At 38.7% G+C, this 24,389-nt stretch overlaps 1 protein-coding gene and 1 long non-coding RNA gene across 4 annotated transcripts in view; one reads left to right on the forward strand and one right to left on the reverse strand.

The window, feature by feature from the left end:
• Window positions 1-1,181: 1,181 nt before the first annotated feature.
• On the reverse strand, window positions 1,182-8,525 carry LOC113884511. The gene is made up of 3 exons (XR_003508894.1): window positions 8,411-8,525; window positions 7,818-7,921; window positions 1,182-1,836 (listed from the first exon to the last, which is right to left on the reverse strand). It is a non-coding gene; the product is annotated as an uncharacterized LOC113884511 (long non-coding RNA).
• Window positions 8,525-24,389, forward strand: part of ATAD1 (ATPase family, AAA domain containing 1) — a 40,590-nt gene continuing 24,725 nt past the window's right edge. Inside the window, exons 1-3 of one of the 3 annotated variants that reach the window (XM_027529129.1) lie at window positions 8,569-8,656; window positions 11,888-12,062; window positions 22,614-22,712. In XM_027529129.1, coding sequence (XP_027384930.1) covers window positions 11,901-12,062; window positions 22,614-22,712 — 261 coding nt within the window. In that variant the 5' untranslated portion in view covers window positions 8,569-8,656; window positions 11,888-11,900. Of the gene's footprint in view, window positions 9,071-11,887; window positions 12,063-22,613; window positions 22,713-24,389 lie in introns of all 3 variants that reach the window. The other 2 variants (XM_027529130.1, XM_027529132.1) reach the window with 2 other exon arrangements.

Below are 24,389 nucleotides of genomic sequence, written 5' to 3' on the forward strand. Positions count from 1 at the left end.
GGGAATAAAAGACAGGTTAAATCTCTAACTTAAAAAAATCAACAGTTCTATGAAGATTTGCATTTTCACAAGATATATGAGTCTTCAGAATTCTATGAGAGTAAGAACTGTAAGCTCAATAAATGGCTGTTATTAGACAGATGGGAATGACAGTCAATATTAATGATGGTCTTCAGTGAACTGAGAAATATCCAGATAGTCATTTTCATGGATTGATCAATATAACTTAGTTGTATGGGGCAGTCACAAGGATGAAATCTTACAGGTTTTCCATAACTATCACTAATACTTTATAGAATACTAATCTGTAAGACTCACCCAGAGCGGTGTATTAAAACTGAGAACTAAGAGGGCAAAGGGACAGAGGCCAGGCCTCTTCACAAGCCAGAGAAGATAAACATTCCTAGACAATACGCCATGGTTGACCAGTGCTCACACAAATTCTAAAGAGATATGAAAGAATCTTTGTTCATATAAACTTCTGGAAATGAGAGAATATCACTTCACGGTATAATCAAAATAACATCTGAGCCAGTTCAGTGGCATGTTTATTGAGCACTTGCTAAATATCAAGAATAGTATGCAGTGCTTTCGGGCACTGTCTCCTTTAATTCTCAGTGTAACTCCATGGCGTGCATACTGCTTTTGTCCGTGTACGAGACATGAGGAACTTGAGGTTTAGAGAGCTTAATAATTTGCCCTGAGTCACAGAACTAGTAAAGAACAGACCTTACATCCAAAGCCAACTCTGCTGGGCTGCAGGGTCCATGTTCTTAAACCTCTCTATACCTGATGAGACTGGTCTCTGGTGGACATATCAGGAACAGATTTGTCACAACAGGATGATAATATAATCATGATCAGTAAAATGGTTTGATTGCACATGTCCTTTTCTTTGTTGCTGCTATTGTTGTTTTATAAATTTGAACTTTGTCACGATTTTATTCATTTATTTATTTATTTTTGGTTGTGCTGGGTTTTCGTTGCTGCCTATGAACTTTCTCTGGTGGCAGGGAGCAGGGGGCTATTCTCTTAACTGCAGTGCATGTGTTTGTCATTGCAGTGTCTTCTCTTGCTGCTGAGAACAGGCTCCAGAGTGGGGCTCAGTAGTTGCGGCTCACGGGCTGTAAACCCATGGCATGTCGAATCTTCCCAGACCAGGGATCGAACTCATGTCTCCTACACTGTCAGGCAGATTCTTAATCACTGGACCACGAGGGAAGTCCTGCACATGTCCTTTTCTTTGGACCATTTGTCTTTCTTTCCTCTTTTTCCCTTCCCAGTCACCGTAAATCTATTAGAATGGTGTCTGCCCCATTCAAAATGTCAGACTGGGGGGTGGTGGTGGTGAATTAGCTAATTAAAACATTCGTTAACTTCCTCCTATGTCCTAGGCATCCTCTTTTCTCAAGAAGTTCACAACTGATAGGAGAACAGAGAAACTCAAACCTCAATTATAATTCTGTGAGATGAGTACTATGCCAGTGCTATGGACATAAATTTAAGTCCTTAAAAAATAAAAGATCTTGAATTTTTCTTGTCTATTTCAGTTTTACTTATGCTTCAAGGTTACAGGTTATTCTGGCTAATAGAGAAATGGGGTTGGGAGAGGTTTCATGCAATCTTAACTTTTAAAATGTTAAGCAAAAGCAAAAGCTTAATGAAAGTCTTATTTTCCAAATACTTTCAAGGGCATTTTCCTAGAATCAGGTAAATGAGAGCAAGCAAATGACCTACTTACAGCAAAAAATGCTCCAGGTTATAAGGGATGGGAAGCCAAGTGCATCCTGGAAACCACAGCATCTGGTCTTGTTTTATGCTTCATCTATCAATCTGCTGTTACAGGAATTGAGAATTAATGTTTCAACTACAGTTTCTTCTGTTTTGGCTAATGAATTCATATCTTTGTTATTCTTACCCAAGCCCTCCCTTCTCCTCTCCCATTAAAAAAAAAAAAAATTATATGGAAGGGCATTTAGGAAGGGCCCAAATAAATTCTAGGGAGTTTACCCTTTCATTTATGCCTTAAAACTCTTGCTAGTAAGGCTACAGTAAGGTTAGACACCTTCCCAACCAATTCCCTGGGTTGATCAATTCTGACCTTTCACAGAGTATCACTTGAACACAACTTGGTGACAGAACAACAATCACTTAGTCTATTTTTAGTACTGTATTAAAGATAAACAACAAAATACTGCACATTTTTAAAAAGTAAGTTCTAGAAAATATTTTCTGGTAGCATAAACTGTAAAAAAAAAAAAATGCATAATTGGAAGTAGTCCTTGACAAAAAAGGATTATGAAGCAATGTAAGAATGTGGATTACTGCTACCCGTATGATATGAGAAAATTACATATACACTAATTTCTGTATACACTCATTTTAAATTATATACAAAGTTTAAAAACATTAAGGCATGAAAGGTAGATTTATAATATCCTTTGAACCTTACTATTGAGTCTTTTGGCTCTCTGTGCTTTTCAAAGAATGAAGCTATCAATTCATCTTTCCACTTGATACAATCTGTTGAAATTTTAATTTTCCATTATTTTTGCCTTGATATGCCCTCTTATTCTTTCTCCTAGAGTTTCAAGCACCCAAAATTAGTCTTTCTCAGTGCTTTCATGGCTTCAGAGACAGCTTCATATCTTTGCTTTACTTTTCTTCCTCCACCCATTCTATTATTTAACTTGTCAAAGTAATAATCAAGATCATTATTTTCCAATGAAATATTTTTAAAAGAACCAAGGTTACCAAGTGATTCTTACACTGACAGAACTACTGCTATATAATTTTATCTATTTCTTGAAGTTCTGCTCTTTCTAAATCACTGTCAAGTGAATCATTTCTAATGAGCAATGAATACAGCCATGTTTACCATGTTTATTTATCCAATATTTCAGATTTTTCTTTCCAAAGACTGTTTTATTCTGAATCTCGTCATGAGGCTTCCTGGCCTTGATTTCTTAATGTATCCCAGCTAGCTTAATGGTTCAGTGAATCAAATAAGCTTTTGGGTCTGAGACAAAAGAGATTTGTACAAAAATATATACAAAATTATCACTAATAATTTTATATATGAGTTTTATATACTAAGAGTTCTATATACTAAGAGTTTTATATACTGAGTTTTTTTTTATAATTTATATACTATATATAAGACTTTTATATACTGCTAAGTGCTAAGTCACTTCAGTCGTGTCCGACTCTGTGTGACCCCATAGACGGCAGCCCACCAGGCTCCCCCGTCCCTGGGATTCTCCAGGCAAGAACACTGGAGTGGGTTGCCATTTCCTTCTCCAATGCATGAAAGTGAAAAGTGAAAGTGAAGTCCCTCAGTCGTGTCCGACTCTTAGCGACCCCACGGACTGCAGCCCACCAGGCTCCTCCGTCCATGGGATTTTCCAGGCAAGAGTCCTGGAGTGGGTTGCCATTGCCTTCTCCGCTTCTATATACTAAGTTTGTCAAAGTGTGGTCCCAAACTACCTATATCCAAATCATCTCAAATGCTTATTCAGAATAGAAAGACTTGGACCAAAACCTAGAGCAGTTAAATAGGAGCCTTTTAAGACTGGGACCTGGGAATCCGCACTTTGCCAAGTTTTTCAAGTGAATAGACTCACAGTGAAATTCTACAGCTCCCAATCTAAGGAATCCCTTCCCTCTTCAAGGGTCTGCTGCTGCTGCTGCTGCTGCTGCTGCTGCTGCTAAGCTGCGTCAGTTGTGTCCGACTCTGTGTGACCCCATAGACGGCAGCCCACCAGGCTCCTCTGTCCCTGGGATTCTCCAGGCAAGAACACCGGAGTGGGTTGCCATTTTCTTTTCCAGTGCATAAAAGTGAAAAGTGAAAGTGAAGTCGCTCAGTCGTGTTCGACCCTTAGCGACCCCATGGACTGTAGCCTACCAGGCTCCTCCGTCCATGGGATTTTCCAAGCAGGAGTACTGGAGTGGGTTGCATTGCCTTCTCCACTTCAAGGGTCTAGTGCATTGATTTACCTTGGCTGCAGAGAAAACTAACCACACCTCCATCCAACCAACAAAAACAAAGGAAAATTCAGTTTCCTGAGGAGAGAACTGCCATTAACTGTCTTAAGAGGAAACAGTTTAAAAATAAACAAACAACATCAGCTCTGCAGGCCAGAAGGGAGTGGCAGATTTACTTAAAGCAATGAAAGGGAAAAAGCTACAACCAAAACTACTCTATCCAGCAAGGATCTCATTCAGATTTGAAGGAGAAATCAAAAGCTTTTCAGAAAAGCAACAGTTAAGAGAATTCAGCACCACCAAATCAGCTATATAACAAATATCAAGGAACTGCTCTAGACAGGAAACACAAGAGAAGGAAAAGTCTATAAAAACAAATCCAAAACAACAGGATCATACATATCAATAATTACCTTAAATGTAAATGGATTAAATGCTCCAACCAAAAGATACAGATCTGCTGAATGGATACAAAAATAAGACCTTTAATATATGCTGTCTACAAAAGACACTCTTCAGACCTAGGGACATATACAGATTGAAAGTAAGGGGCTGGAAAAAGATATTCCATGCAAATGGAAGTCAAAAGAAAGCAAGAGTAGCAATATCATGTCAGATAAAATAGACTTTAAAATAAAGACCATTACAAGAGACAAGGACACTACACAATGATCAAAGGATCAATCCAAGAAGAAGATATAACAATTTTATATATATATATATATATATATATATATATTCACCCAACATAGGAGCATCTCAATACAGAAGGCAAATGCTAAAGGGGAAGTCAACAGTAACACAATAATAGTGGGGGACTTTAACACCCTACTCACACCAACAGACAGATCATCCAGATAGAAAATTAATAAGGAAACACAAGCATTAAATCATACAATGGACAAGTTGGACCTAATTGATATCTACAGGGCATTTCATACAAAAACAGTAGATTTTACCATTCTCCAGCACAGATCACATCTGGGGTCACAGATCAAGCCTTGATAAATTTTAAAAAATTGAAGTCATTTCATATATCTTCTGACCATAACAATGTAAGATTAGATATCACTACAGGGGAAAAAACTATATAAAAAAAAAAACCACAAACACATGAAGGCAAAACAATATGTCTCTGAATAACCAAGAGAACACTGAAGAAATCAAAGAAGAAATCAAAATATACCTAGAAATAAATGACAATGAAAATATGACAGCTCAAAACCTATGGGATGAGAGCTAAGAGGGAAGTTTATAGCAACACAAGCCTACCTCAACAAACAAGAGAAACATCACATATACAACCTAACCTTACATGTAAAGCAACTAGAAAAAGAACAAAAATTCCCCCAAAGTTAGTAGATGCAAAGAAATCATGGAGATCATAGAAGAAATAAATGAAAAAGAAATGAAGGAGATAATAGCAAAGATAAATAAAACTTAAGGCTGTTTCTTTGGGAAGATACACAAAACTGACCAAACATCAGCCAGACTTATCAAGAACAAATGGAGAAGACTCAAATCAATAAAATTAAAAAGGAAAAGTTACACTAGACGATGCAGAAATACAAAGGATCATGAGACTACTACTATGGCAACTGTATGCCCATAAAGTGGACAACCTGGAAGAAATGGAGAAATTCTTAGAAAAGCATAACTTTACAAAACTAAAACAGAAAGAAATAGAAAATATTAATGACCAATCACAAAAGATAAAAATAAACAAAAACTTTTTACAGTAAATATAATAACTATTTTTAATATCTTGATTCTGACAATCACGGAGGGAAGGCTCAGAAGGTCTACCAGAAATCTGTTGTTATAATTTCCTGATTAATATTACACATAGTGAATTATTTATTGAGCCCCTACTGAGGGCCAAATATGGTGCTTTGTGCTGCCAGGGATTATATAAAGCTATCCTGGGATGAAAAGCATATGTTCACTCAGTTCTATTCTGGAAGAACATAGCTGATTTAATGATTGCTGGAAATGAATGTGCATTATAAGGGAAGGCAGTAATTTGATGTCTTACGTCCCAGACATAGAAGGCTTCCTAAGGATTTGCTAAATGAAAATTAGATCCAAAAAAGGAGAGATGTAGGTACTTAATTTATAGTTAAACCACTGGAAAAAGGCATGAGCAGCAATATTTATTTGGGGGCATGTAGATTCTTGATGCTTCCCAGGTGGCTCAGTGGTAAAGAATCTGCCTGTGATGCAGGAGACCTGGGTTCCATCCCTGGGTTGGGAAGATCCCTTGGAGAAGGGAATGGCAACCCACTCCAGTATTCTTGCCTGGAGAAACCCATGGACAGAGAAGCCTGGGAGGCTACAGTCCAGGGGTTCACAAAGAGTTGGACTCAGCTGAAGTGACTAGACTCTTTATAGTCAGCCTTAATTAATTTATCCAACAATTACCTTTCCTGTGCAATAGGAATACCTGTGTACGCTAATAACCGTACCCCAAATATAAGCAGATGATTTGAGTCTAGATGCAACCATACTGATAGCTCCACCTGGTTCTAGATTTCATTTAGATGTCCCTAGTAGGGTGACCAACTCCTCATGGCTTGCCTGAGACTTTCCCTGTACTAGCATTTAAAGTTCTATGTCCTAGAAAGCCCCTTAATGTCAGACCAACTGGGTAGGCTGGTTATCCTGGTTCTTAAAGTAAGGCAAGTGGGGGCCTTAGTTAACCCAGTTTCATTCAGTGGACGATGGAAATCTATCACCACCTTGAATGTCTCAGCTCATTTTCCTTACCAGGGGGTATGATTATCCTTACGGGCCACAAAATCTAAAGTTCTTTCCTTTGATAACTTCTACCTTTAAGCTCTGTCAAGGCACTCTCCTATGAGCATCCCAAGCAATGACTCACATTGAGGATAATCCCAGGGACCCAGTGCAGAATCTGTTCCAAGACTGCTGAACACATGGCTTGTGTTTTTTGGTAAATATTATCTTGGTCTCATAACCATTCTGTAGTTCTCCGAGTCTTATTACCCTCTCTAAATAATCAGTCGAGAACTGCCAAACCCAGCTTCATATCATTTTAAGAATTTATTTATGGTTTTAAACAAAAATACAGACAAAAAGGCATCGATGTAAAGCATGAACCACCTACAGTATTAGATTCTAAGGCCCCCACTGATTCATCAATAAATTCAATCATAGTTTCAAAATATTCATTATATTCCTGTCATCCCTTCGTTATTCTTTAAAGTCTTAATTAAGATTTCATCATGTCATGGTTTTATCTCGTTCACCTTGATTTTAAAATTTAACTGATATTAAATTACTATTTCAAAGAGAGGCTGTAAAGTGTAGGATTTGAATCAGATCTAGGTCCCAATGAAATTGTGTCCGTTATTAGGTGCATGAACTTAGGAAAATATATCTAAGCTTTAAAATATGCTCATCTATAAACAATAAATAAAATAATGGCTATTTTAGAGGATTGGGGATTTTGAGAAATTTAGGTTATGGGTGTGAAGCATAGAAATCTCTCTCTCTCTCTCTCTCTGAGTTCAGTCCTTTCGGATTCTTTGAGACCCCATGGACTGTAGCCCTCCAGAGGCTCCCATAGAAACAAACTGCCTGACAATATGCCTGCCAATAAGTAGACATTCGGTAAACTGTACCTATTATCCTCACAATCTCACAAGCTTTTATTCCCTAGATTCAACAATCAGGCTGTAGAATTTTAGCCATCAAGGATGCTGTCTAAAGTAGAGAGGCACAAACTGCCTTCCGAGGAGGGTAGTAAGAGGAACTGTTCCATTACTTCTTAGTCTCACCGCCTCAGTCTGAAGGAAGTGATGCTGGTATACCTGGGGACGGTGTCTAAAGTCGTCTCGTCCCCTGGCAGTCTATGTTCTGGAGAAGCCGGCTTTCAGATTTGCTCCCTGGGGACCTTTTTTCACCATGTCTCATTCTGGAAAGGGGAAGGGGAAAAGAAAAAGGGAAGTCACCGAAATGCAAAACCTGTTACAGATGCCCTATTTTGTCCCTGCTATCAGGCCTGCCCGGATAGGCTACAGAATCCTCTCGCAGCAAGATTTTAAGGCGCCACCCCCAGGTGTTTGTCTGCGCAGACGAGGGGGAGGCGGGTGAGCTCACCCTAAAACTGAAAGACAGATGGTGAGGGGTGGGGGTTGGCCATGCGCGTTAGAGCTTTGGCTAAAGGACAGAACAGCAGCGTGTGGGTTTGCACCGGGGCTTGGAGGCCAGGGGGACGGTGAAGGGCCAAGGTAAGGGCCAAGTAGAAGTCGAGAAAGAACTTCTTTGAATACTCAGAATACTGAGCATTTCTTTGCACTCTCAAGAAGGCTCCCGGATCTGTCAGTGTTACGACCGGAGCTGCGAGCAGGGCAGGGACTTTACGTGACAAGCGCCTGCCCCAGTTCTATCTCTGATACTCAACTCAACTCAGAGGTTCGCTTCAGCAGACAGCAGGTTACACATCTGGTGGGTGACCTCGCACCCGCCGAATCCGCCCACCTCTTCTAAAAGCCGGAAACACACCCCCTCAAGCACTCGGCCACGGCGGCGCATGCTCCGTCCGAGGGGGCGGGGCGCTACTCCGGCCGGAAGCGTTCTTTCCCAGGCGGCGTTTCCTTCCTGTGTAAGGCTGGTAAGGGCTCCTGCGGCCGCTGTTTCAACCCAGGCGGTGAGTAGCGGGTTTCCCCAGGGCTTCGTAGGGCGGGCGATGGGTCACGCTGAGCTCCTTCAGGGACCCGCGCGGGGCTGGGAAGCCAATCTCGGGTCACCTCGCCGTCCTTCCACACCCCACCTCATTGTCGCCCCTCAGCTTCCCGCAGCCCTTCGTATCCACCGGATTAACCTCCAAGGGCATCCCGGGCTTCGCATTGGCTCCCGGCCCGGCCTAGGCCCTTAAGTCCCCGTTAGCGCTGCCCCCCAAGACGTAGGCCCTTTCCAGGGAGTCTCTAGGCAGCCTAGTCGCTGCGGTGCCTTGAAGATCGTTCCGGGCGACCTCAGAACTGGAGTCCTAGGGAAAGGCGGCCAGAACGAACCGGGTCTGATTGTCGCACAGGCACTGCTACCACCTACTGCAAAAGTGGAGGTGATTCTTCAGGCCTGGGCGCGCTTTCGCAGAGGATGGTGCTGTTAATAATCCGTCCTGTATGTGAATGTTGGCAGGCTTTCTTTGTCACAGGCAGTGTTCATAGGGCCTTGATGTCTGCGAAACTGGGACTCTGGGGTTGAGAAAAACTTTGTAAAACACTGCAGTGAATTAGAGAAATGCTGTAGCATGAATACCATACTCTTGTACCTTAACCTGCCAGTAACCTGCTTATTGAGGAGGTGGTACGATTTTAAAGTTTATTACCCTGAAATGGAGAACTCTATAATGAAGCTATATGTTGTTACATTTGCCTAACAAATAACTCTGAATTACGGTGTTTTGCCATATTTCTTAGTTGTCCATGGCATCATCCATGTTTATATTTGTGTATTGATCCTAATGTTCATACAAAATTGAAATACAGCCCATAGTGTTGTATGCATGTGAAACTTTTATTATATATTCTGCTGTGATGGTATTGTTACCATAACAGCCTTACACTGCAGGCATATCAATGTCATATGAATAGTAGATGAGTGTATAATCAAGTACACAGTTAAAACCTACAAGTATAAGTTTCACTTTCATTTCAGGATTTTGAAGTCACTTTAGAAGAAGGATCCCTTTTAGAAGTGACTAGGTCCAGAGTACTCTGTTGCAGTTAATAGTTTAATTATAGGAAAATATATGGTTAGCAAAGGCTTTGTCTTGGTTTTTCTGATAGGTTTAAAAATTGTTACCTCGTTGACTGGGGTATACTGATAGTAGTCTTAGTTCATGTATTTCAGTGACCATCCAGTAGATGGCAGTTTTATCACTACTAACTCAAACTTTTGAAAACATTTTATTTGAATATCACTAGTTTAAGCTAATGGAGAAGGCAATGGCAGCCCCCTCCAGTACTCTTGCCTGGGAAATCCCATGGACGGAGGAGCATGGTAGGCTGCATTCCATGGGGTCGCTAGGAGTCGGACACGACTGAGTGACTTCACTTTCACTTTTCACTTTCATGCATTGGAGAAGGAAATGGCAACCCACTCCAGTGTTCTTGCGTGGAGAATCCAGGGATGGGGGAGCCTGGTGGGCTGCCGTCTATGGGGTTGTACAGAGTTGGACACTACTGAAGCGACTTAGCATTAGCAGCAGCAGTTTAAGCTAATAAATCTTAATTTTGCCTGTTCTTTTATTTTCATTTGTGAATAATGCTCCCACATGTTCCAACTGAATTTTCAAATTTACTGTGTTGGAATAAAGACTAGAGAAGTCAGTTTTTCCACTTACTATAAGAAGAGTATTGTTAACCCATTTTAGAAATCCATGCTGATGATAGAAAGCACCCTTTGATTTGTTACATAAGAGATTTTAACTATATGGCTTCTCTCTAGCTTCCTTTTTTTTGTTGTTGTTGCAGAGGGGGTTGGTTATTCTAGCTTAATTTTTAATAAGATAATAATGGACTGTGCATTCCTGGAGTAAAGTTATTGTGTCTTAGCCATTATTGTATACTCAAGATACTGTAGGTAATATATACACATGCTTGATAAGTGCTTTATTGTATGAATTGAGTCATTTAATATCCCTAGGCCAAAATGTCTTTATCCAAAATAAAGGTTTTTCAGTTACTTAATTTAAACCCAATTGTTAAGTTTAAATTAAATAATGTATTGTTGTGAAGTGAATGTCTCCGAGTGATGCAGAAGGTTGGAATCCTTGACTTTTCTTTTGGAAATCGTTCAGTAGTCTGACACCAATTCTGTTGGAATGACTGAAGAAAATCTTTAACTAAATAGTACTAGTGAGAATAGGAACAATAATTTTAGAGCTGGAATGACCATAAATTAGCCTATGAAGAACCTATTTTCACCTGTTGTTCTGAGTACAGATTTTGGATTATTCCTTTTCACACGAATGCAAAATACACATTCCCCACCCCCCCAAATCACATAGCACTCAGCACACCTTGTGGAGAGAGTATAATGCCGTTATTTGAGGCCAAGAGTCTCTCTCAAAAAGTGATGGTCACATCACCCCTAAAGCTTATTTTATTAGGTGGTCATTGCCTTTGACATAGGTGTGCATCCCTCCTGTAGGCCAAGCTGTGTTGATGTAACTGCTTAGGTATATGTGTAAAAATAGGCACGTTGCTTCCTTTTTTCCTCTTTATCTTGGGTGAGAGCTGTATTTTCGTGGCTCAAACATTTTGAAGATTCTGCTTGTTTCATACATAGGTAGGTTGTTGGAAATAGTAAAATGGCTCCAACAATTTCATGTCACTTGTGAATTGAGAAAATGGCATGTATAAATTTTAGCAGGCTTTGGAAACCTTTAAAAGTAAGTATGAGAGAACCGTGAGTCAGTTCACAGTTTGAATTTTACTCAGAAATTACCTCGTATACCATTACATTAGTAAAGTATTTCATTGTTTGGCTGCCTTTTTTCAGTTGTATAAGTGTTATAGTCATCATTTATCTAGATTCCCTGAAATAGTTATTTAAAAGTTCTTTAAAAGAATAAATACTTTAAAACATGTACTGCATTTTTCAATAGAATTATTCTGTACTTAAAATTATATGAACTTTTAGGAAAGTTTATTAAAAAATTTAATAAATAAGCCTGTTTCCAAGAGGAGCTTAAAATGTGTTTGTTTACTTAACATTTAAAAATCCATTTCTCCTTAACTAAAACATTTACAAGGTAGGTAATGTTGACTTTGACTAAAAGTCAGTTTTTCTTGTTTAGTTTATGCTACCTATCAGTCTCCCAATTTTAATGAGTCTAGTTATTATCTACTGACATTTCTATTTGTTTTTTAAGGTTAACAATCAAGATGGTACATGCTGAAACCTTTTCTCGTCCCTTGAGTCGGAATGAAGTTGTTGGTTTAATTTTCCGTTTGACAATATTTGGTGCAGTAACATACTTTACAATTAAATGGATGGTAGATGCAATTGATCCAACCAGAAAGCAAAAAGTAGAAGCCCAGAAACAGGTATGATTAAAATGTTTGAGGATCATTTTTCTTGTAGCTAACAAATACTTTTTCATAAAACTGAGGATATAGTAGAATTATAAATTAATGAAAAATTCTATAAGACCCATGTGGAAATGTTTTTATATAATATTTAATTTCATTATTCCTAAAAAGGTATTTTTTTTGTTAAATCCTTTTCAGCTGTGTAGGCAACTTAGGAGAAAAAGTGAAGAATAAAAATACTACAGTATTTTTAATGAATATCCTAGTTAGAATAATTTTTCAGCTTATAAATGAAGGAATCTAGGTAACATTTTCAACACACTAAACAAAAAAATTTATCTTCAGTAATGGTATACATTTTACTTTGTGTAACATGTGAAATGTTCCTGTTTTATAAATAAATATCATATTTTAGACTCCACATATAAGTGATATCATATGATATTTGTCTTTCTCTGATTTATTTCACTTAGTACCGTAATCTGTGGGTTCATCCATGTTGCTACAAATGGCATTATTTCATTCTTTTTTTATGGCTGAGGAGTAGTCCATTGTTAAGAATGTACTCCACCCATCTTCTTTATTCATTCATCTGTCCAAGGACTTTTAGGTTGCTTCCAGGTCTTGGCTGTTGTAAATAGTGCTGCTGTGAACATTGGGGTGCATGTATCTTTTGAATCATAGTTTTCTCCTGATACATCCCCAGAACTGGGCTTGCTGGATCCTATGATAATTCTGTTCTCAGTTTTTTAAGGAACCTCCATACTGTCCTCCATAGTGGTTGCACAGTTCCACCAACGGTGTTGGAAGGTTCCCTTTTCTCCACACCCTCTCCAACATTTACTATTTGCAGACTTTTTAGATGATGACCATTCTGACTGGTGTGAAGTGATACCTCATTGTAGTTTTGATTTGCATTTCTTTAATAATTAGCAGTGTTGAATGTCCTTTCATCTGCTTATTGGCCATCTGTGTGTCTTTGAAGGAATGTCTATTTAGGACTTCTGTGTATTTTTGGATTGGATTGTTTGGTTTTTGTTGTTGTTACTGAATCACATAAGCTGTTTGTATATTTTAGAAATTAGGCCCTTGTCAGTAGCATTGTTTGCAAATATTTTCTCCCAGTCCATAAGTTGTCTTTTCATTTTGTTTATGGTTTCCTTTGGTATGCAGACGCTTGTAAGTTTGACTGTAGAAGTCGTGTCTGACTCTCTGCAACCCCACAGACTGTATAGTCCATAGAATTCTCCAGGCCAGAATACTGGAGTGGGTAGCCGTTCCCTTCTCCAGGGTATCTTCCCAACCCAGGGATCAAACCCAGGTTTCCCGTATAGCAGGCGGATTCTTTACCAGCTGAACCACAAGGGAAGCCCAAGAATACTGGACTGGGTAGCCTATCCCTTCTCCAGCAGACCTTCCCGACCCAGAAATCAAACTGGAGTCTCCTACATTGCAGGGAGATTCTTTACCAACTGAGCTATCAAGGAAACCCTGATAAGTTTGACTAGGTCCCATTTATTTCCTTAGAAAACATTGCTATTATTTATGTCAGAGAATGTTTTGCCTATGCTTTCTTCTAGGCGTTTTATGGTATCATGTCTCGTATTTAGGTCTTCAAGCCATTTTAAGTTTATTTTTTGTATGGTGTGAACATCTTTTCTAACTTGATTGATCTACATGCAGCTGTCTAGCTTTCTCAACACCACTTGCCAAAGAGACTATTTTTTTCTCCATCATATATTAAAGATTTTAGGTGATGTTCATAGCAATGTTTTATGAATAATTCACCTTACTGTAGCATATAACAGGAATTAGAATCAGTGTCAACTTAAAAAAGATGTACTATAAGAGTTGTGAGTTAAGTTTTATTGGGGGCAGAATGAGGACTACAGGCCAGCAGACAGCACCTCAGATAGCTCTGAGAAAGTGCTCCAAAGAGGTGGGGACAAGGTCAGTGTTCGTGATTTTGGTGAAGGGAGAGTTCATGCAATCAAGCACTTATCTTACAAAAAGATTTTCTGCTGGTCACAAGGAGCTGATGTCTAAATTACTAGGGTTGTGCTAAACGATTGCGATGGAAGTTATTGAATAGCTAGGTCATTTCCAAATAAAATAAAGATTCAGAAAGGAGGCTGTAGCTGCCGCTACTGCATGTGTTATAACCCCTGCATTCGTAGCTGCTCCCACAACCACATCAGCACAGGAAATACCAGAGGCAGAGCCAGAGCCTGAAAAGGAGCCTGAAAGTGAGGCTAAAGATAACCTTGATGACTTAGAAAAGCACCTGGTGAAAAGGCCCTGCGATCAATGCGGAAGGCTCCAGTGTCCCCACAGTCTTAGGTGGAAATGCTTGTTATAATGTAAATTTTATTTGGTTTGTATGCAATTCAGTTCCAAAATTGCTAAAAATTTTTTGAGCTTTAGACTATAACATATGTTGTAATAATTGCTAGGTTGAAGTTCCCCACGTGAAAAAGAAAAGGGCATGGATATACATGGGTATACATGGCAAAAGACGTCCACAGTATATTAGTGAGATGCTTTCATTGACAGTGGACATAAGTTTGTTTAGAGTGAAATATTTTAAGTCAAAAAAGAAAAATCCCCTTTTTAAAAAAGGGGGTTTAAATATTGTTGCCATTCTTATGGTTCATTTAAATACCCCTGGCTATCCCCAGAGGTTTTTCTTTCCACTTTTTTCTTTTTTTCCTTTTTCTCATTTGAGTCTTAGCACCCACTTATGATGCTTTCAACCTTGTATGGTTTGCAAGCTTTCCCAGAACTACTGTTGAACTACCACAAAAGTGTAAATGAATATTTTAATGCCACAATCTTTCCTGTTGCCTGTGGAGTCTCTGCTGAAATGAATCAGGATTCTAGCTCTGAGACAGAAAATGAAAGCATGTTGTTTGCCAGGACACTGTAGGTTTATATAAATGTGTAACAAGTTGGTTTGGAACACTGGAATTTCATTCTTTTCTCTTTTTTTGTAAAGGCAGTTAACTAGTCCCAGGAAGGATCCTTCAGTTATATAAAATTTTGTTTTATGGAAAAAAAATAAGATTCAGAAATATGAATTACTGAACACTTTCTCTTACAAAGAAACTAGAGATTTTGGACTACAGATAAATAATGTTCAGTGCCATCCTGAGATGTCCTCTATAAGAAAGCAATTGTTTTTAGAAATGATCACTGGTATTTATGTTTGCCAATCTACAGAATACTAATATAAAGGACAGTTAGTTCATGATTGTTTAGGAAAGTGTGATGTGATTTTCTATTAAAGAAGGTACGAGGAATGGGATTGATTTTGTTAAGGGGACAGGAAATATGTCTTATTTACCTGGGGAGGTGGATGGGTAGAAGGGGCCACTGCTGGTACCAAGGCTCTGTTTCTCAGAGAGTTCAGGCAAAGGAAGGAAGTCCACCCTGGGTCTTTTCATCAGTCACCATAACTGTCAACTTAAAAGGTGCACAACGTGAGAGTTGCCAGTTAAGTTTTATCTGGGACAAAATGAGGACTGCAGCCTAGGAGACAGCACCTCAGATACCTCTGAGAAACTGCTGTTTATAAAGGTTGAGGGTGGTCAATATACATGATTTTGGTGCAGGAGTGTTCATGCAGTCAAGCACTTTTTGTACAAAAAGGTTTTCCTACTGGTTCCAAGGAGGTGATGTCACCGTGAGGGGACTTACTTAGTGCTTTTCTAAATATGAGGAGATCCAAGGATCAGTTCAGGTCAGTTCAGTTGCTCAATTGTGTTGGACTCTTTGTGACCCCATGGACTGCAGCACGCCAGGCTTCCCTGTCCATCACCAACTCCTGGAGCTTGCTCAAACTCATGTCCATCGAGTTGGTGATACCATCCAACCATCTCATCCTCTTTCATCCCCTTCTCCTGCCTTGAATCTTTCCCAGCATCAGGGTCTTTTCCAAGGAGTCAGTTCTTCGCATCAGATGGCCAAAGTACTGGAGTTTCAGCTTCAGCATCATTCCTTCCAAAGAAATCCCAGGACTGATCTCCTTCAGAATGGACTGGTTGGATCTCCTTGCAGTCCAAGGGACTCTCAAGAGTCCTCTCCAACACCACAGGTCAAAAGTATCAATTCTTTGGCACCTCAGCTTTCTTTATGGTCCAGTTCTCACATCCATACATGACAACTGGAAAAACCAAAGCTTTGACTAGGTGGACCTTTGTTGGCAAAGTAATGTCTCTGCTTTTTAATATGCTGTCTAGGTTGGTCATAACTTTTCTTCCAAGGAGCAAGTGTCTTAATTTCATGGCTGCAGTCAGCATCTGCAGTGATTTTGGAGCCCAAGAAGATATCAGTTCCTGAAAGTAACTGTCTGAAGACCTGTTCCAGCAGTTTCTCTGGAGCACAAAATGCTTCATTCTCAACCCTAGATTCCCTTCAGGGCATGTCGAAGGTCAACAGCTATGGCAGCACAGGATTCAGTCCTCTCAAGGACAGAAGGCAAATGCCCTTGGCAAGTGCCAATATGTCACTGACAAAGGAAACTAGAACCAAGATATGTTGGTTACAGACAAATAATGCTGGCAGAGACCTAGAATAAAGGAGTGACAGAAGGAGTGGAGTGGGTAAAGTAGGTAAACGTTCAGAGGAGTTCGTGATGACGAGAAAAGGGACAGGTGAAATGAGGTTTGTCTGGAATCCTCAGACTCATAGTGTCTTTTATAGAGTTTTAGAATCTGTAGATGGGGCAAGTACTTGAGAAGATGACGTTTGATTTGGGCATATTGAGATTGTGTTGGTGGTAGGAATCCAAGGGAGAACATTCATGGAGTTGTTGAATTGTAGGTCTAAATGGCAGGGGAAGGATCAGTCTTTGTGTTAGTCACTCAGTTGTGTCCAACTCTTTGTGATCCCTTGGACTATAGTACACAAGGATCCTCTGTCCATGGGATTCTCCAGGCAAGAATACTGGAGTAGTTGCCATTTCCTTCCTGCTCCAGAGAATCTTCCTGAACCAGGGACCGAATCCGGGTCTCCCACTTGCAGGCAGACTCTTTGCCACCTGAACCACCAGGGAAGCCAAAAAGAAAATGAAAGTTGCTCAGTTGTATCTGACTCTTTGCCGCCCCATGGACTGTAGCCTGCCAGGCTCTTCTGTCCATGGAATTCTCCAGCAAGAATACTGGAATGGGTAGCTATTCCTTTCTCCAGGGGAACTTCCCAACCCAGGGATCGAACCCAGGTCTCCCACATTGCAGGCAGATTCTTTATTGTCTGAGCCACCAGAGAATCCCAACAGTCTTTGGAGATTGCTTATCAGATGCCCTTAAGTAATTGGACTCATTAGAGCAGTGAGTCTTGGTAAGATAAGGTAGGCCCCTGAGCTGTTGGTGTGTTGTTGTTGTTGAGTCCCTAAGTTGTGTCCTACTCTTTGTGACCCCATGGACTGCAGCACACATGGCTTCACTGTCATTTCTAAAGTTGATTCAGATTCATGTCCATTGAGTTAGTGATGCTATCTAACTGTCTCATCCTTTGCTGCCCGCTTCTTTTACCTTTGATCTTTCCCAGCATCAGGATCTTTTTCAGTGAGTCGGCTCTTTGCATCAGGTGACTGTAGTATTGGAGCTTCAGCTTCAGTATAGTCCTTCCAATGAATATTCAGGGTTGATTTCCTTTAGGATTGACTGGTTTGATATCCTTGCTGTCCGAGGGATTCTCAACAGTTTTCTCAAGCACCACAGTTTGAAAGCATCAATTCTTTAGCTCTCAGCCTTCTTTAGAGTCCAATTCTTACATCTGTACATGACTACTGGAAAAACCATACCTTTGACAATACGTACGGATCTTTGTCAGTAAAGTGATGTCTCTGCTTCTTAATACACTGTCTAGGTTTGTCATAGCTTTCCTTCCGAGGAGCAGGTGTCTTAATTTCATCATTGCGGTCTCCATTAGTGATTTTGGAGCCCAAGAAAAGAAAATCTGTCACTGGTTCCACTTTTTGCCCTTCTATTTGCCACCAAGTGATGGGACTGGATGTCATGATCTTAGTTTTTTTAATGTTGAGTTTAAAGCCATCTTTTTCACTTTCCTTTTTCACCCTCATCAAGAAGCTCTTTAGTTCCTCTTGGCTTTCTGCCATTAGAGTAATATCATCTGCATATATGATGATGTTATTTCTTCTGGCAGTCTTGATTTCAGCTTGTGATTCATCCAGCCCAACATTTCACATGATATACTCTGCATATAATAAAACCTAAATAAGCAGGGTGCCAATAGAGCCTTGTCTTATTGGTTTCCCAATTCTGAACCAGTCCATTTTTCCATTTCTGGTTATACCTGTTGCTTCTTGATCTGTGTACAGGTTTCTCAGGAGGCAGGGAAGGTGATATGTTATTCCCGTCTCTTTAAGAATTTTCCACAGTAAAATTTGAGGGTTTTTTTTAACCAAATTACTCTTCACTTTGCTTCTTCAACCATTAGGATTTATACATTGAAATATCTGTTGAGCATATGTAATATGTCACTGCAGTAGATACTAGTGACTGGGAGGTCTCTAGAGGAGATGTTATATAATATAAATAATAGGCTGAAGAGTAAACCTTCATTTAGGGGATAGGAAGATGGTGCACACCAAGTGGAGAATGAATAGGTCAGTATGGTAAGTACCTGGACTGACCTTCCTGCTGAAAATAACTAAACAATCTACATATTTTAAATGATATAAAGGCATTCATGAGCTTGCAAGAAAGTAAAATATGCAGATAAAAAACGTAAAGCAAAAATTCAGAAAGGTAAATTGAGTTTGATGGCTAACTTTTACAATTGGTGGAATTTGCTAAACCTACATAATTTGAGCTTCTGCTTTTATGATCCAGAGGAGGTCAGAGTACAAAGCATAGTACCAATCCAAGATGTAGAGAGTCCCAGAGATGATATTCCCATCAAGGCCTCAAACATGATATTCTCTGACCCCCAAAGACTGTATGTATTTAACTAAAGACAAAGCTGTAGTTATGGTTTAGAAAAAGAAATTTAAGTTGTATTTAACATAAGTTGAAAAATGCACATAAAGCATCAAGAAAGCTGATTGAACAAAAATTAACTTTAAGGTAAAAATATTAATTGAGAAAATGAGGTTCCCTACAGGATGATTAAAAATTCAATTCACCAAGAAATATAACATTTCTATATTATGTGCATCTATTAATGTAGCATTAAAATACATAAAGCAAAAATATATGGAATTACAGAGAGAAATAACATATTCATCATCGTGGTGGAAGGTTTTAAACATTTCTTTCAATAATTGGTAGATGAAACATTTTTAGAGAATGTAGATTTAAACAAATAATAAGCTGTATCTGTGCCTGTATGTTGTACATTGTACCCAAAACAAATGTTAAGTGCATCTCCCAAGCATGCTTATAAGATTTGTGACATTAAACCAAATGCTGGTTTATAAAGCAAAATCCGAAGTTTCATTTTACTGGTAGCATATTTATTACAGGGCTTCCCCTGATGGCTCAGTGGGTAAAGAGTCTGCCTGCAATGCAAGAGACACAGGAGACACGGGTTCAATCCTTGGGTCAGGAAGATCCCCTGGAGTAGGAAATGGCAAGCCACTTAAGTATTCTTGCCTGGAAAATTCCATGGACAGCGGAGCCCGGCGGCTTACAGTCCATGAGGTTGCAAAGAGTCAGACACGACTGAGCGACAAAGCACACACACACACACTGGCTGTACTGCAGTACACTAAGATCATTAGGTCTATCCAATAAGTTTGGGGAGTAGGGGACGTTTCTAAATAACTCTTAGATAAAAGAACACATAGAAATGATATTGTAATTTAGTTAAAGTATTAGGTAGTATTTAGGGAGAATATGGGGCTTCCCTGGTAACTCAGCTGGTAAAGAATCCGGCTGTAATGAAGGAGACCCGGTTCCATTCCTAGGTCAGGAATATCCTCTGGAGAAGGGATAGGCTACCCACTCCAATATTCTTGGGCTTCTCTGGTGGCTCAGTCGGTAAAGAATTTGCCTGCAATGTGAGAGACCTGTGTTCGATCCCTGGGATGGAAAGATATCCTGGGAAAGGGCATGGCAACCCACTCCAGTATTAGGCCTGGAGAATGCCATGGACAGGAGTCTGGCGGGCTAGTCAAAGTATTGGGCACAACTGAGCAACTAAGCACAGCACAGGGAGAATTTATGCTCTTAAGTATTTTTATTAGAAAAGAAGGTAGAAAATGGATTAAGTATCCAACTTGGGCTGAGGAAAATGTTTTTAACAAAGTAAACCCATGGATAGTGAACAAATGGAGATAATAAAGATAGGATGAATGAGTAAAAAGTAGAATAATGAGACAATGAATAGAAATATAGAAAATGAATATATAATAGAAAAACTCAGTACTACAGAAAGTTGGTTATTTGAAAAGACTGATAAAATTGACACTTTTGTAAGACCAATCAAGAAAAAAATGAAGCTACCAATAACTAAGAATGATAAAAGACAATGCAGTGGCAGATGCTGTAGGCACTAAAAACTAAGACAGTTAATAATTATATCAGTAAATTTGAAAACCCAAATGACATAGACAAACTTAGAAAATTGTGAATTACCATAGCTGACTTAGGAATTAGAATACATATTAGAATAGTTCCATAACTATGAAATAAATCGATATTGGAAAAATATTTCCATTAAGAAAACTACAAGCTCGTAGAATTCTACTGGCAAATTCTAGCAAGATTTAAGAAAGAATAATAACAATTTTATATGAACTTTTCTAGAGAGTAGGAAAAAGGAAACACCAAACCTTTCTATGAGGGTAGCATAACAACAATTCCAAAACTTTAAAATGAATGTAAATATTTTAAATGAAATATTAGCACCTAAGTTGTGATTGCCAAAGGTATTTTCAGACATTGCTAAATGTCCCCAGGGGATACCAAGTCACCCCTGATTGAGAACCACTGTTTCAGAGCATGGCCTAAAAAGAACACATATGGAATGGCTTCACATTTATAGAAGTACAGTGAAAAAGAAGAGTTAAATGCTGTTATAGGTGCAGAAAATAGGATACCTTTTACAGCTGACACATTTGAAGTCAGTGAAAGAGAAGTTATTTGTAAGAAAGAGAAGAATCTGGAAAAGGCTGCTTTATCCATTAATACAGTACATTTATAGAGGGTGGCTAATGAGGAAAAATGATGTGGTTCATAGCACTTTTTAAAAAATCCCATAATACTATGATATGATCAACACACATCCTAATCCTGTGGCTAATCTATAACCATGCTGTGTGATATGAATATTTTTAAGAGTAGCAATATTGCTGACAAATAGCAAGATTATATGTAATCAGAAGTGTTCTAGGAAAATGTAACAGCAAAAGTCTAAGTAAATGTGATTTATCAGGGCACCTTCACTTCTAAAAAGATTCACTTAATTGAAATGTGAATATGTTGTCTCTAGTGGCCACAAACTCTAATCTTATAATTGAGGAAACCAAAATAATATATGTGATGGTTAGAATATAGGCTCAAGTTGGGACTGCCTGGATTCACATGTTGTCTATTCCATTTGCTAACTTAAACTAAGACAGATAACTTAGTCTGACCTAAGCTTCAGTTGCTTTTTCTGTTTTGGGGAAAAATTGTACCTACCTCATAGGATCTCTCTGAGAATTCAATGAGTTAATCCATCTAGAGTGTTTTGGCATGATGTATGGCACATTCAGTAAATGTTTATCCTTATCCTTATTTTAATTGAAAGCTTTGTTGCTTTACTAGAGCTTACAATTTAAGGCTGGTTTTGCCCAGCTCGAAAAATATGTGAAAGTGAAAGTGTTAGTTGCTCAGTCTTTTGGGACTCTTCACGGCTCCATGAACTGTAGCCTGCCAGGTGGCTCTGTCCCTGAAATTTTCCAGACAAGAATACCGGAGTGGGTTGCCATTCCCTTCTCCAAAAAATACGTGCAAGCATACTCCTAATTCAAAATTACTTTTATTGTCTCTGGTTGCCTAGCCTCAAGAATTGACTTTAACTAAAAAGGGTAGCATCAGAGAACAATCTGAAATTAGGTAGGTCAGAACACCTGTTGTAGATATATAGGTAATTTCAGGAAAGTTAGACACCTGTTTTCAGATACTCTACAAATTTAAGGAAAGAAATTTCAGTTGTCCATTTCTTAATATCCTGAACTCCTTGATCTTTTGTCTTAAGGCTTCATCTGCATCTGTCATAATAATCCTCCTAGGAAAGAGAAATCTGATTGGACCTTAGAGTCTCATTGTAGCACTGAGAGGCTGTGTATTATATTTCTTCAGTCATGTGCTCTATTTTCTCATTTCCCAAGATCTGAGTTAAATTGCCCTGGTTTCTGTAGAGTCGACTTTCAAGTCTTTTTCTTTTTTTTTTTAAACCTAAGGACGTAACAATGGGCAAGGATGAAATCCTTTGGTGTAGAATATCTGGAAAATCTTGCATGTCTATTCATTGCTCTGTAGACTTCACAGATACATGTTATGAAGTGCTAGTCTCTAAATATCAAACTAAAGGAGGTTGCTTGTTTTTTCTTTCTAGGCAGAAAAATTAATGAAACAAATTGGTGTGAAAAATGTGAAGCTTTCAGAATATGAAATGAGTATTGCTGCTCATCTAGTAGACCCTCTTAACATGCATGTATGTATCCTTAATCTTATTTTTTTTTTTTTGTCTTAACGTTTTCTATCAAGAGTCCCAAAGACCGTGACTAGGTTTAATGATTCTCTAGGAGGAATCACAGAATTCAGTGCAGTCATATTTATGAATATAAAATACTACAGCAAAAGGATATAAGACAAAATCAGCAAAGAAAGAGGGGACATGTAGAGAAGTCTGTAAGAAATCAGACAAGCTCCCAGGAGTTCTCCCAATGAAGTCACACAGAATGCACTTAATTCTTTCATCAGAAGGTTGTGAGAACGCATATCAAATGCTTTCCGTGAAAGAAGCTCATTAGAGACTTAGGGCCCAGAGTTTTAATTGGAATTGGTCCCATTTCCCTAACATGTATCAAAATTCTAGACTCTCATAAGGAAAATAGATGTCCACCATAAACATATTGTTTACACAGTTTAGACACAGCAAGCTGTTCTTATCTGGAGAATGGAGGAAGCTCCTGAAGTCTTTAATCTCCCATACCTCAGCCAAGGGCTAGCTGTGCATGCAGGCCTCTCTAAGGATACTAGTCTCAGGCCCACTTGTAGTAACCTTTTTAGCACACATTTGTTTAGTTAAACTTGTACTTTCATATATTCACCTTTGTGGCATGTAAAATTACTGCTGTAAGTTGATGTTTGACTTGGAGTTGAAATCTAAATTTTTATGATCTAAAGCACAAGATTCTGAATCCCAGTTTTTCCATTTATGGCCTTGGCAAATTATTTCCTCTTTGGAGTTTCAATTTCCTCATAAGTAATCCAGGGACAATGTAATATCTGCTCTTTTTACTTCTAAAGGATTATTTTGAGCATCAGATTAATGTAATTTATAAATTCTGAAATCCTAGGTGAATATTTTGTAACATAGGTATAAATAAGTAAATAGAATGAAATATGATACGCTTATCTCCAAATTTAGGAAATACAAATGTACAGGGTCTATTAATATCTTTGTGCACAGAGACATACATGCCCTTCCAGAATTAATCCTCTATTTGAAATGAGGATCCTTTGTTATAGTTACAATGAAAATAAGCGATGATTTTTTTTCAGTTCTGGCTATGATTGGTGGAGAATAAATAAATCTGTTGTAAACATTGCTTTTGACCAGACCCACTTCCAGCCCCTTTACTCTTCTAAATCAAATCTAGGTTGTTTTTGTTTGTTTTTCAGATATTTTTCAGTTAGTTTGTTGACTGCCCACCCCCAACTCCCTCCAATTTTTTTTTTTTTTTTAAAGCTGAGTCAGAAGGCTTTAAAATACACAAGGTGTATCTATTTTGAACACATATATCCCCTGTTACTCTTTATAAATATAGAAATTTTGACACAGTTTCCTTTTGATCAGTAAAGTTCGAAAGCCCAGTTTGGTGGGTTTAGGCCTTGTTTCTAAACTCCTTCCTGTTATGTTTGATGGCATCATGTATGAATTAGGCACACTCCTGGTGAGCTCTTCCTATTAGCTAGTGCTAAATTATCTGTCTCAGCTAGCTCTCAATCGTCTTGGCATGGAGTATTTCCTCCTCTTAATAGAATGACTTCAGCTTATTAGATCCCTGCCAGACCTAGTGCTTTTTTTGTTTAAATAATAGGTAGTTGACTATTAAATTGCTTTTTTGCAGCTCACGGTAGTTGAATAATTTCAGTGTTGCTTAAG

This window comes from Bos indicus x Bos taurus, chromosome 26 (assembly GCF_003369695.1).
Source record: "Bos indicus x Bos taurus breed Angus x Brahman F1 hybrid chromosome 26, Bos_hybrid_MaternalHap_v2.0, whole genome shotgun sequence".
In the NCBI taxonomy this organism is placed as follows: domain Eukaryota; kingdom Metazoa; phylum Chordata; class Mammalia; order Artiodactyla; family Bovidae; genus Bos; species Bos indicus x Bos taurus.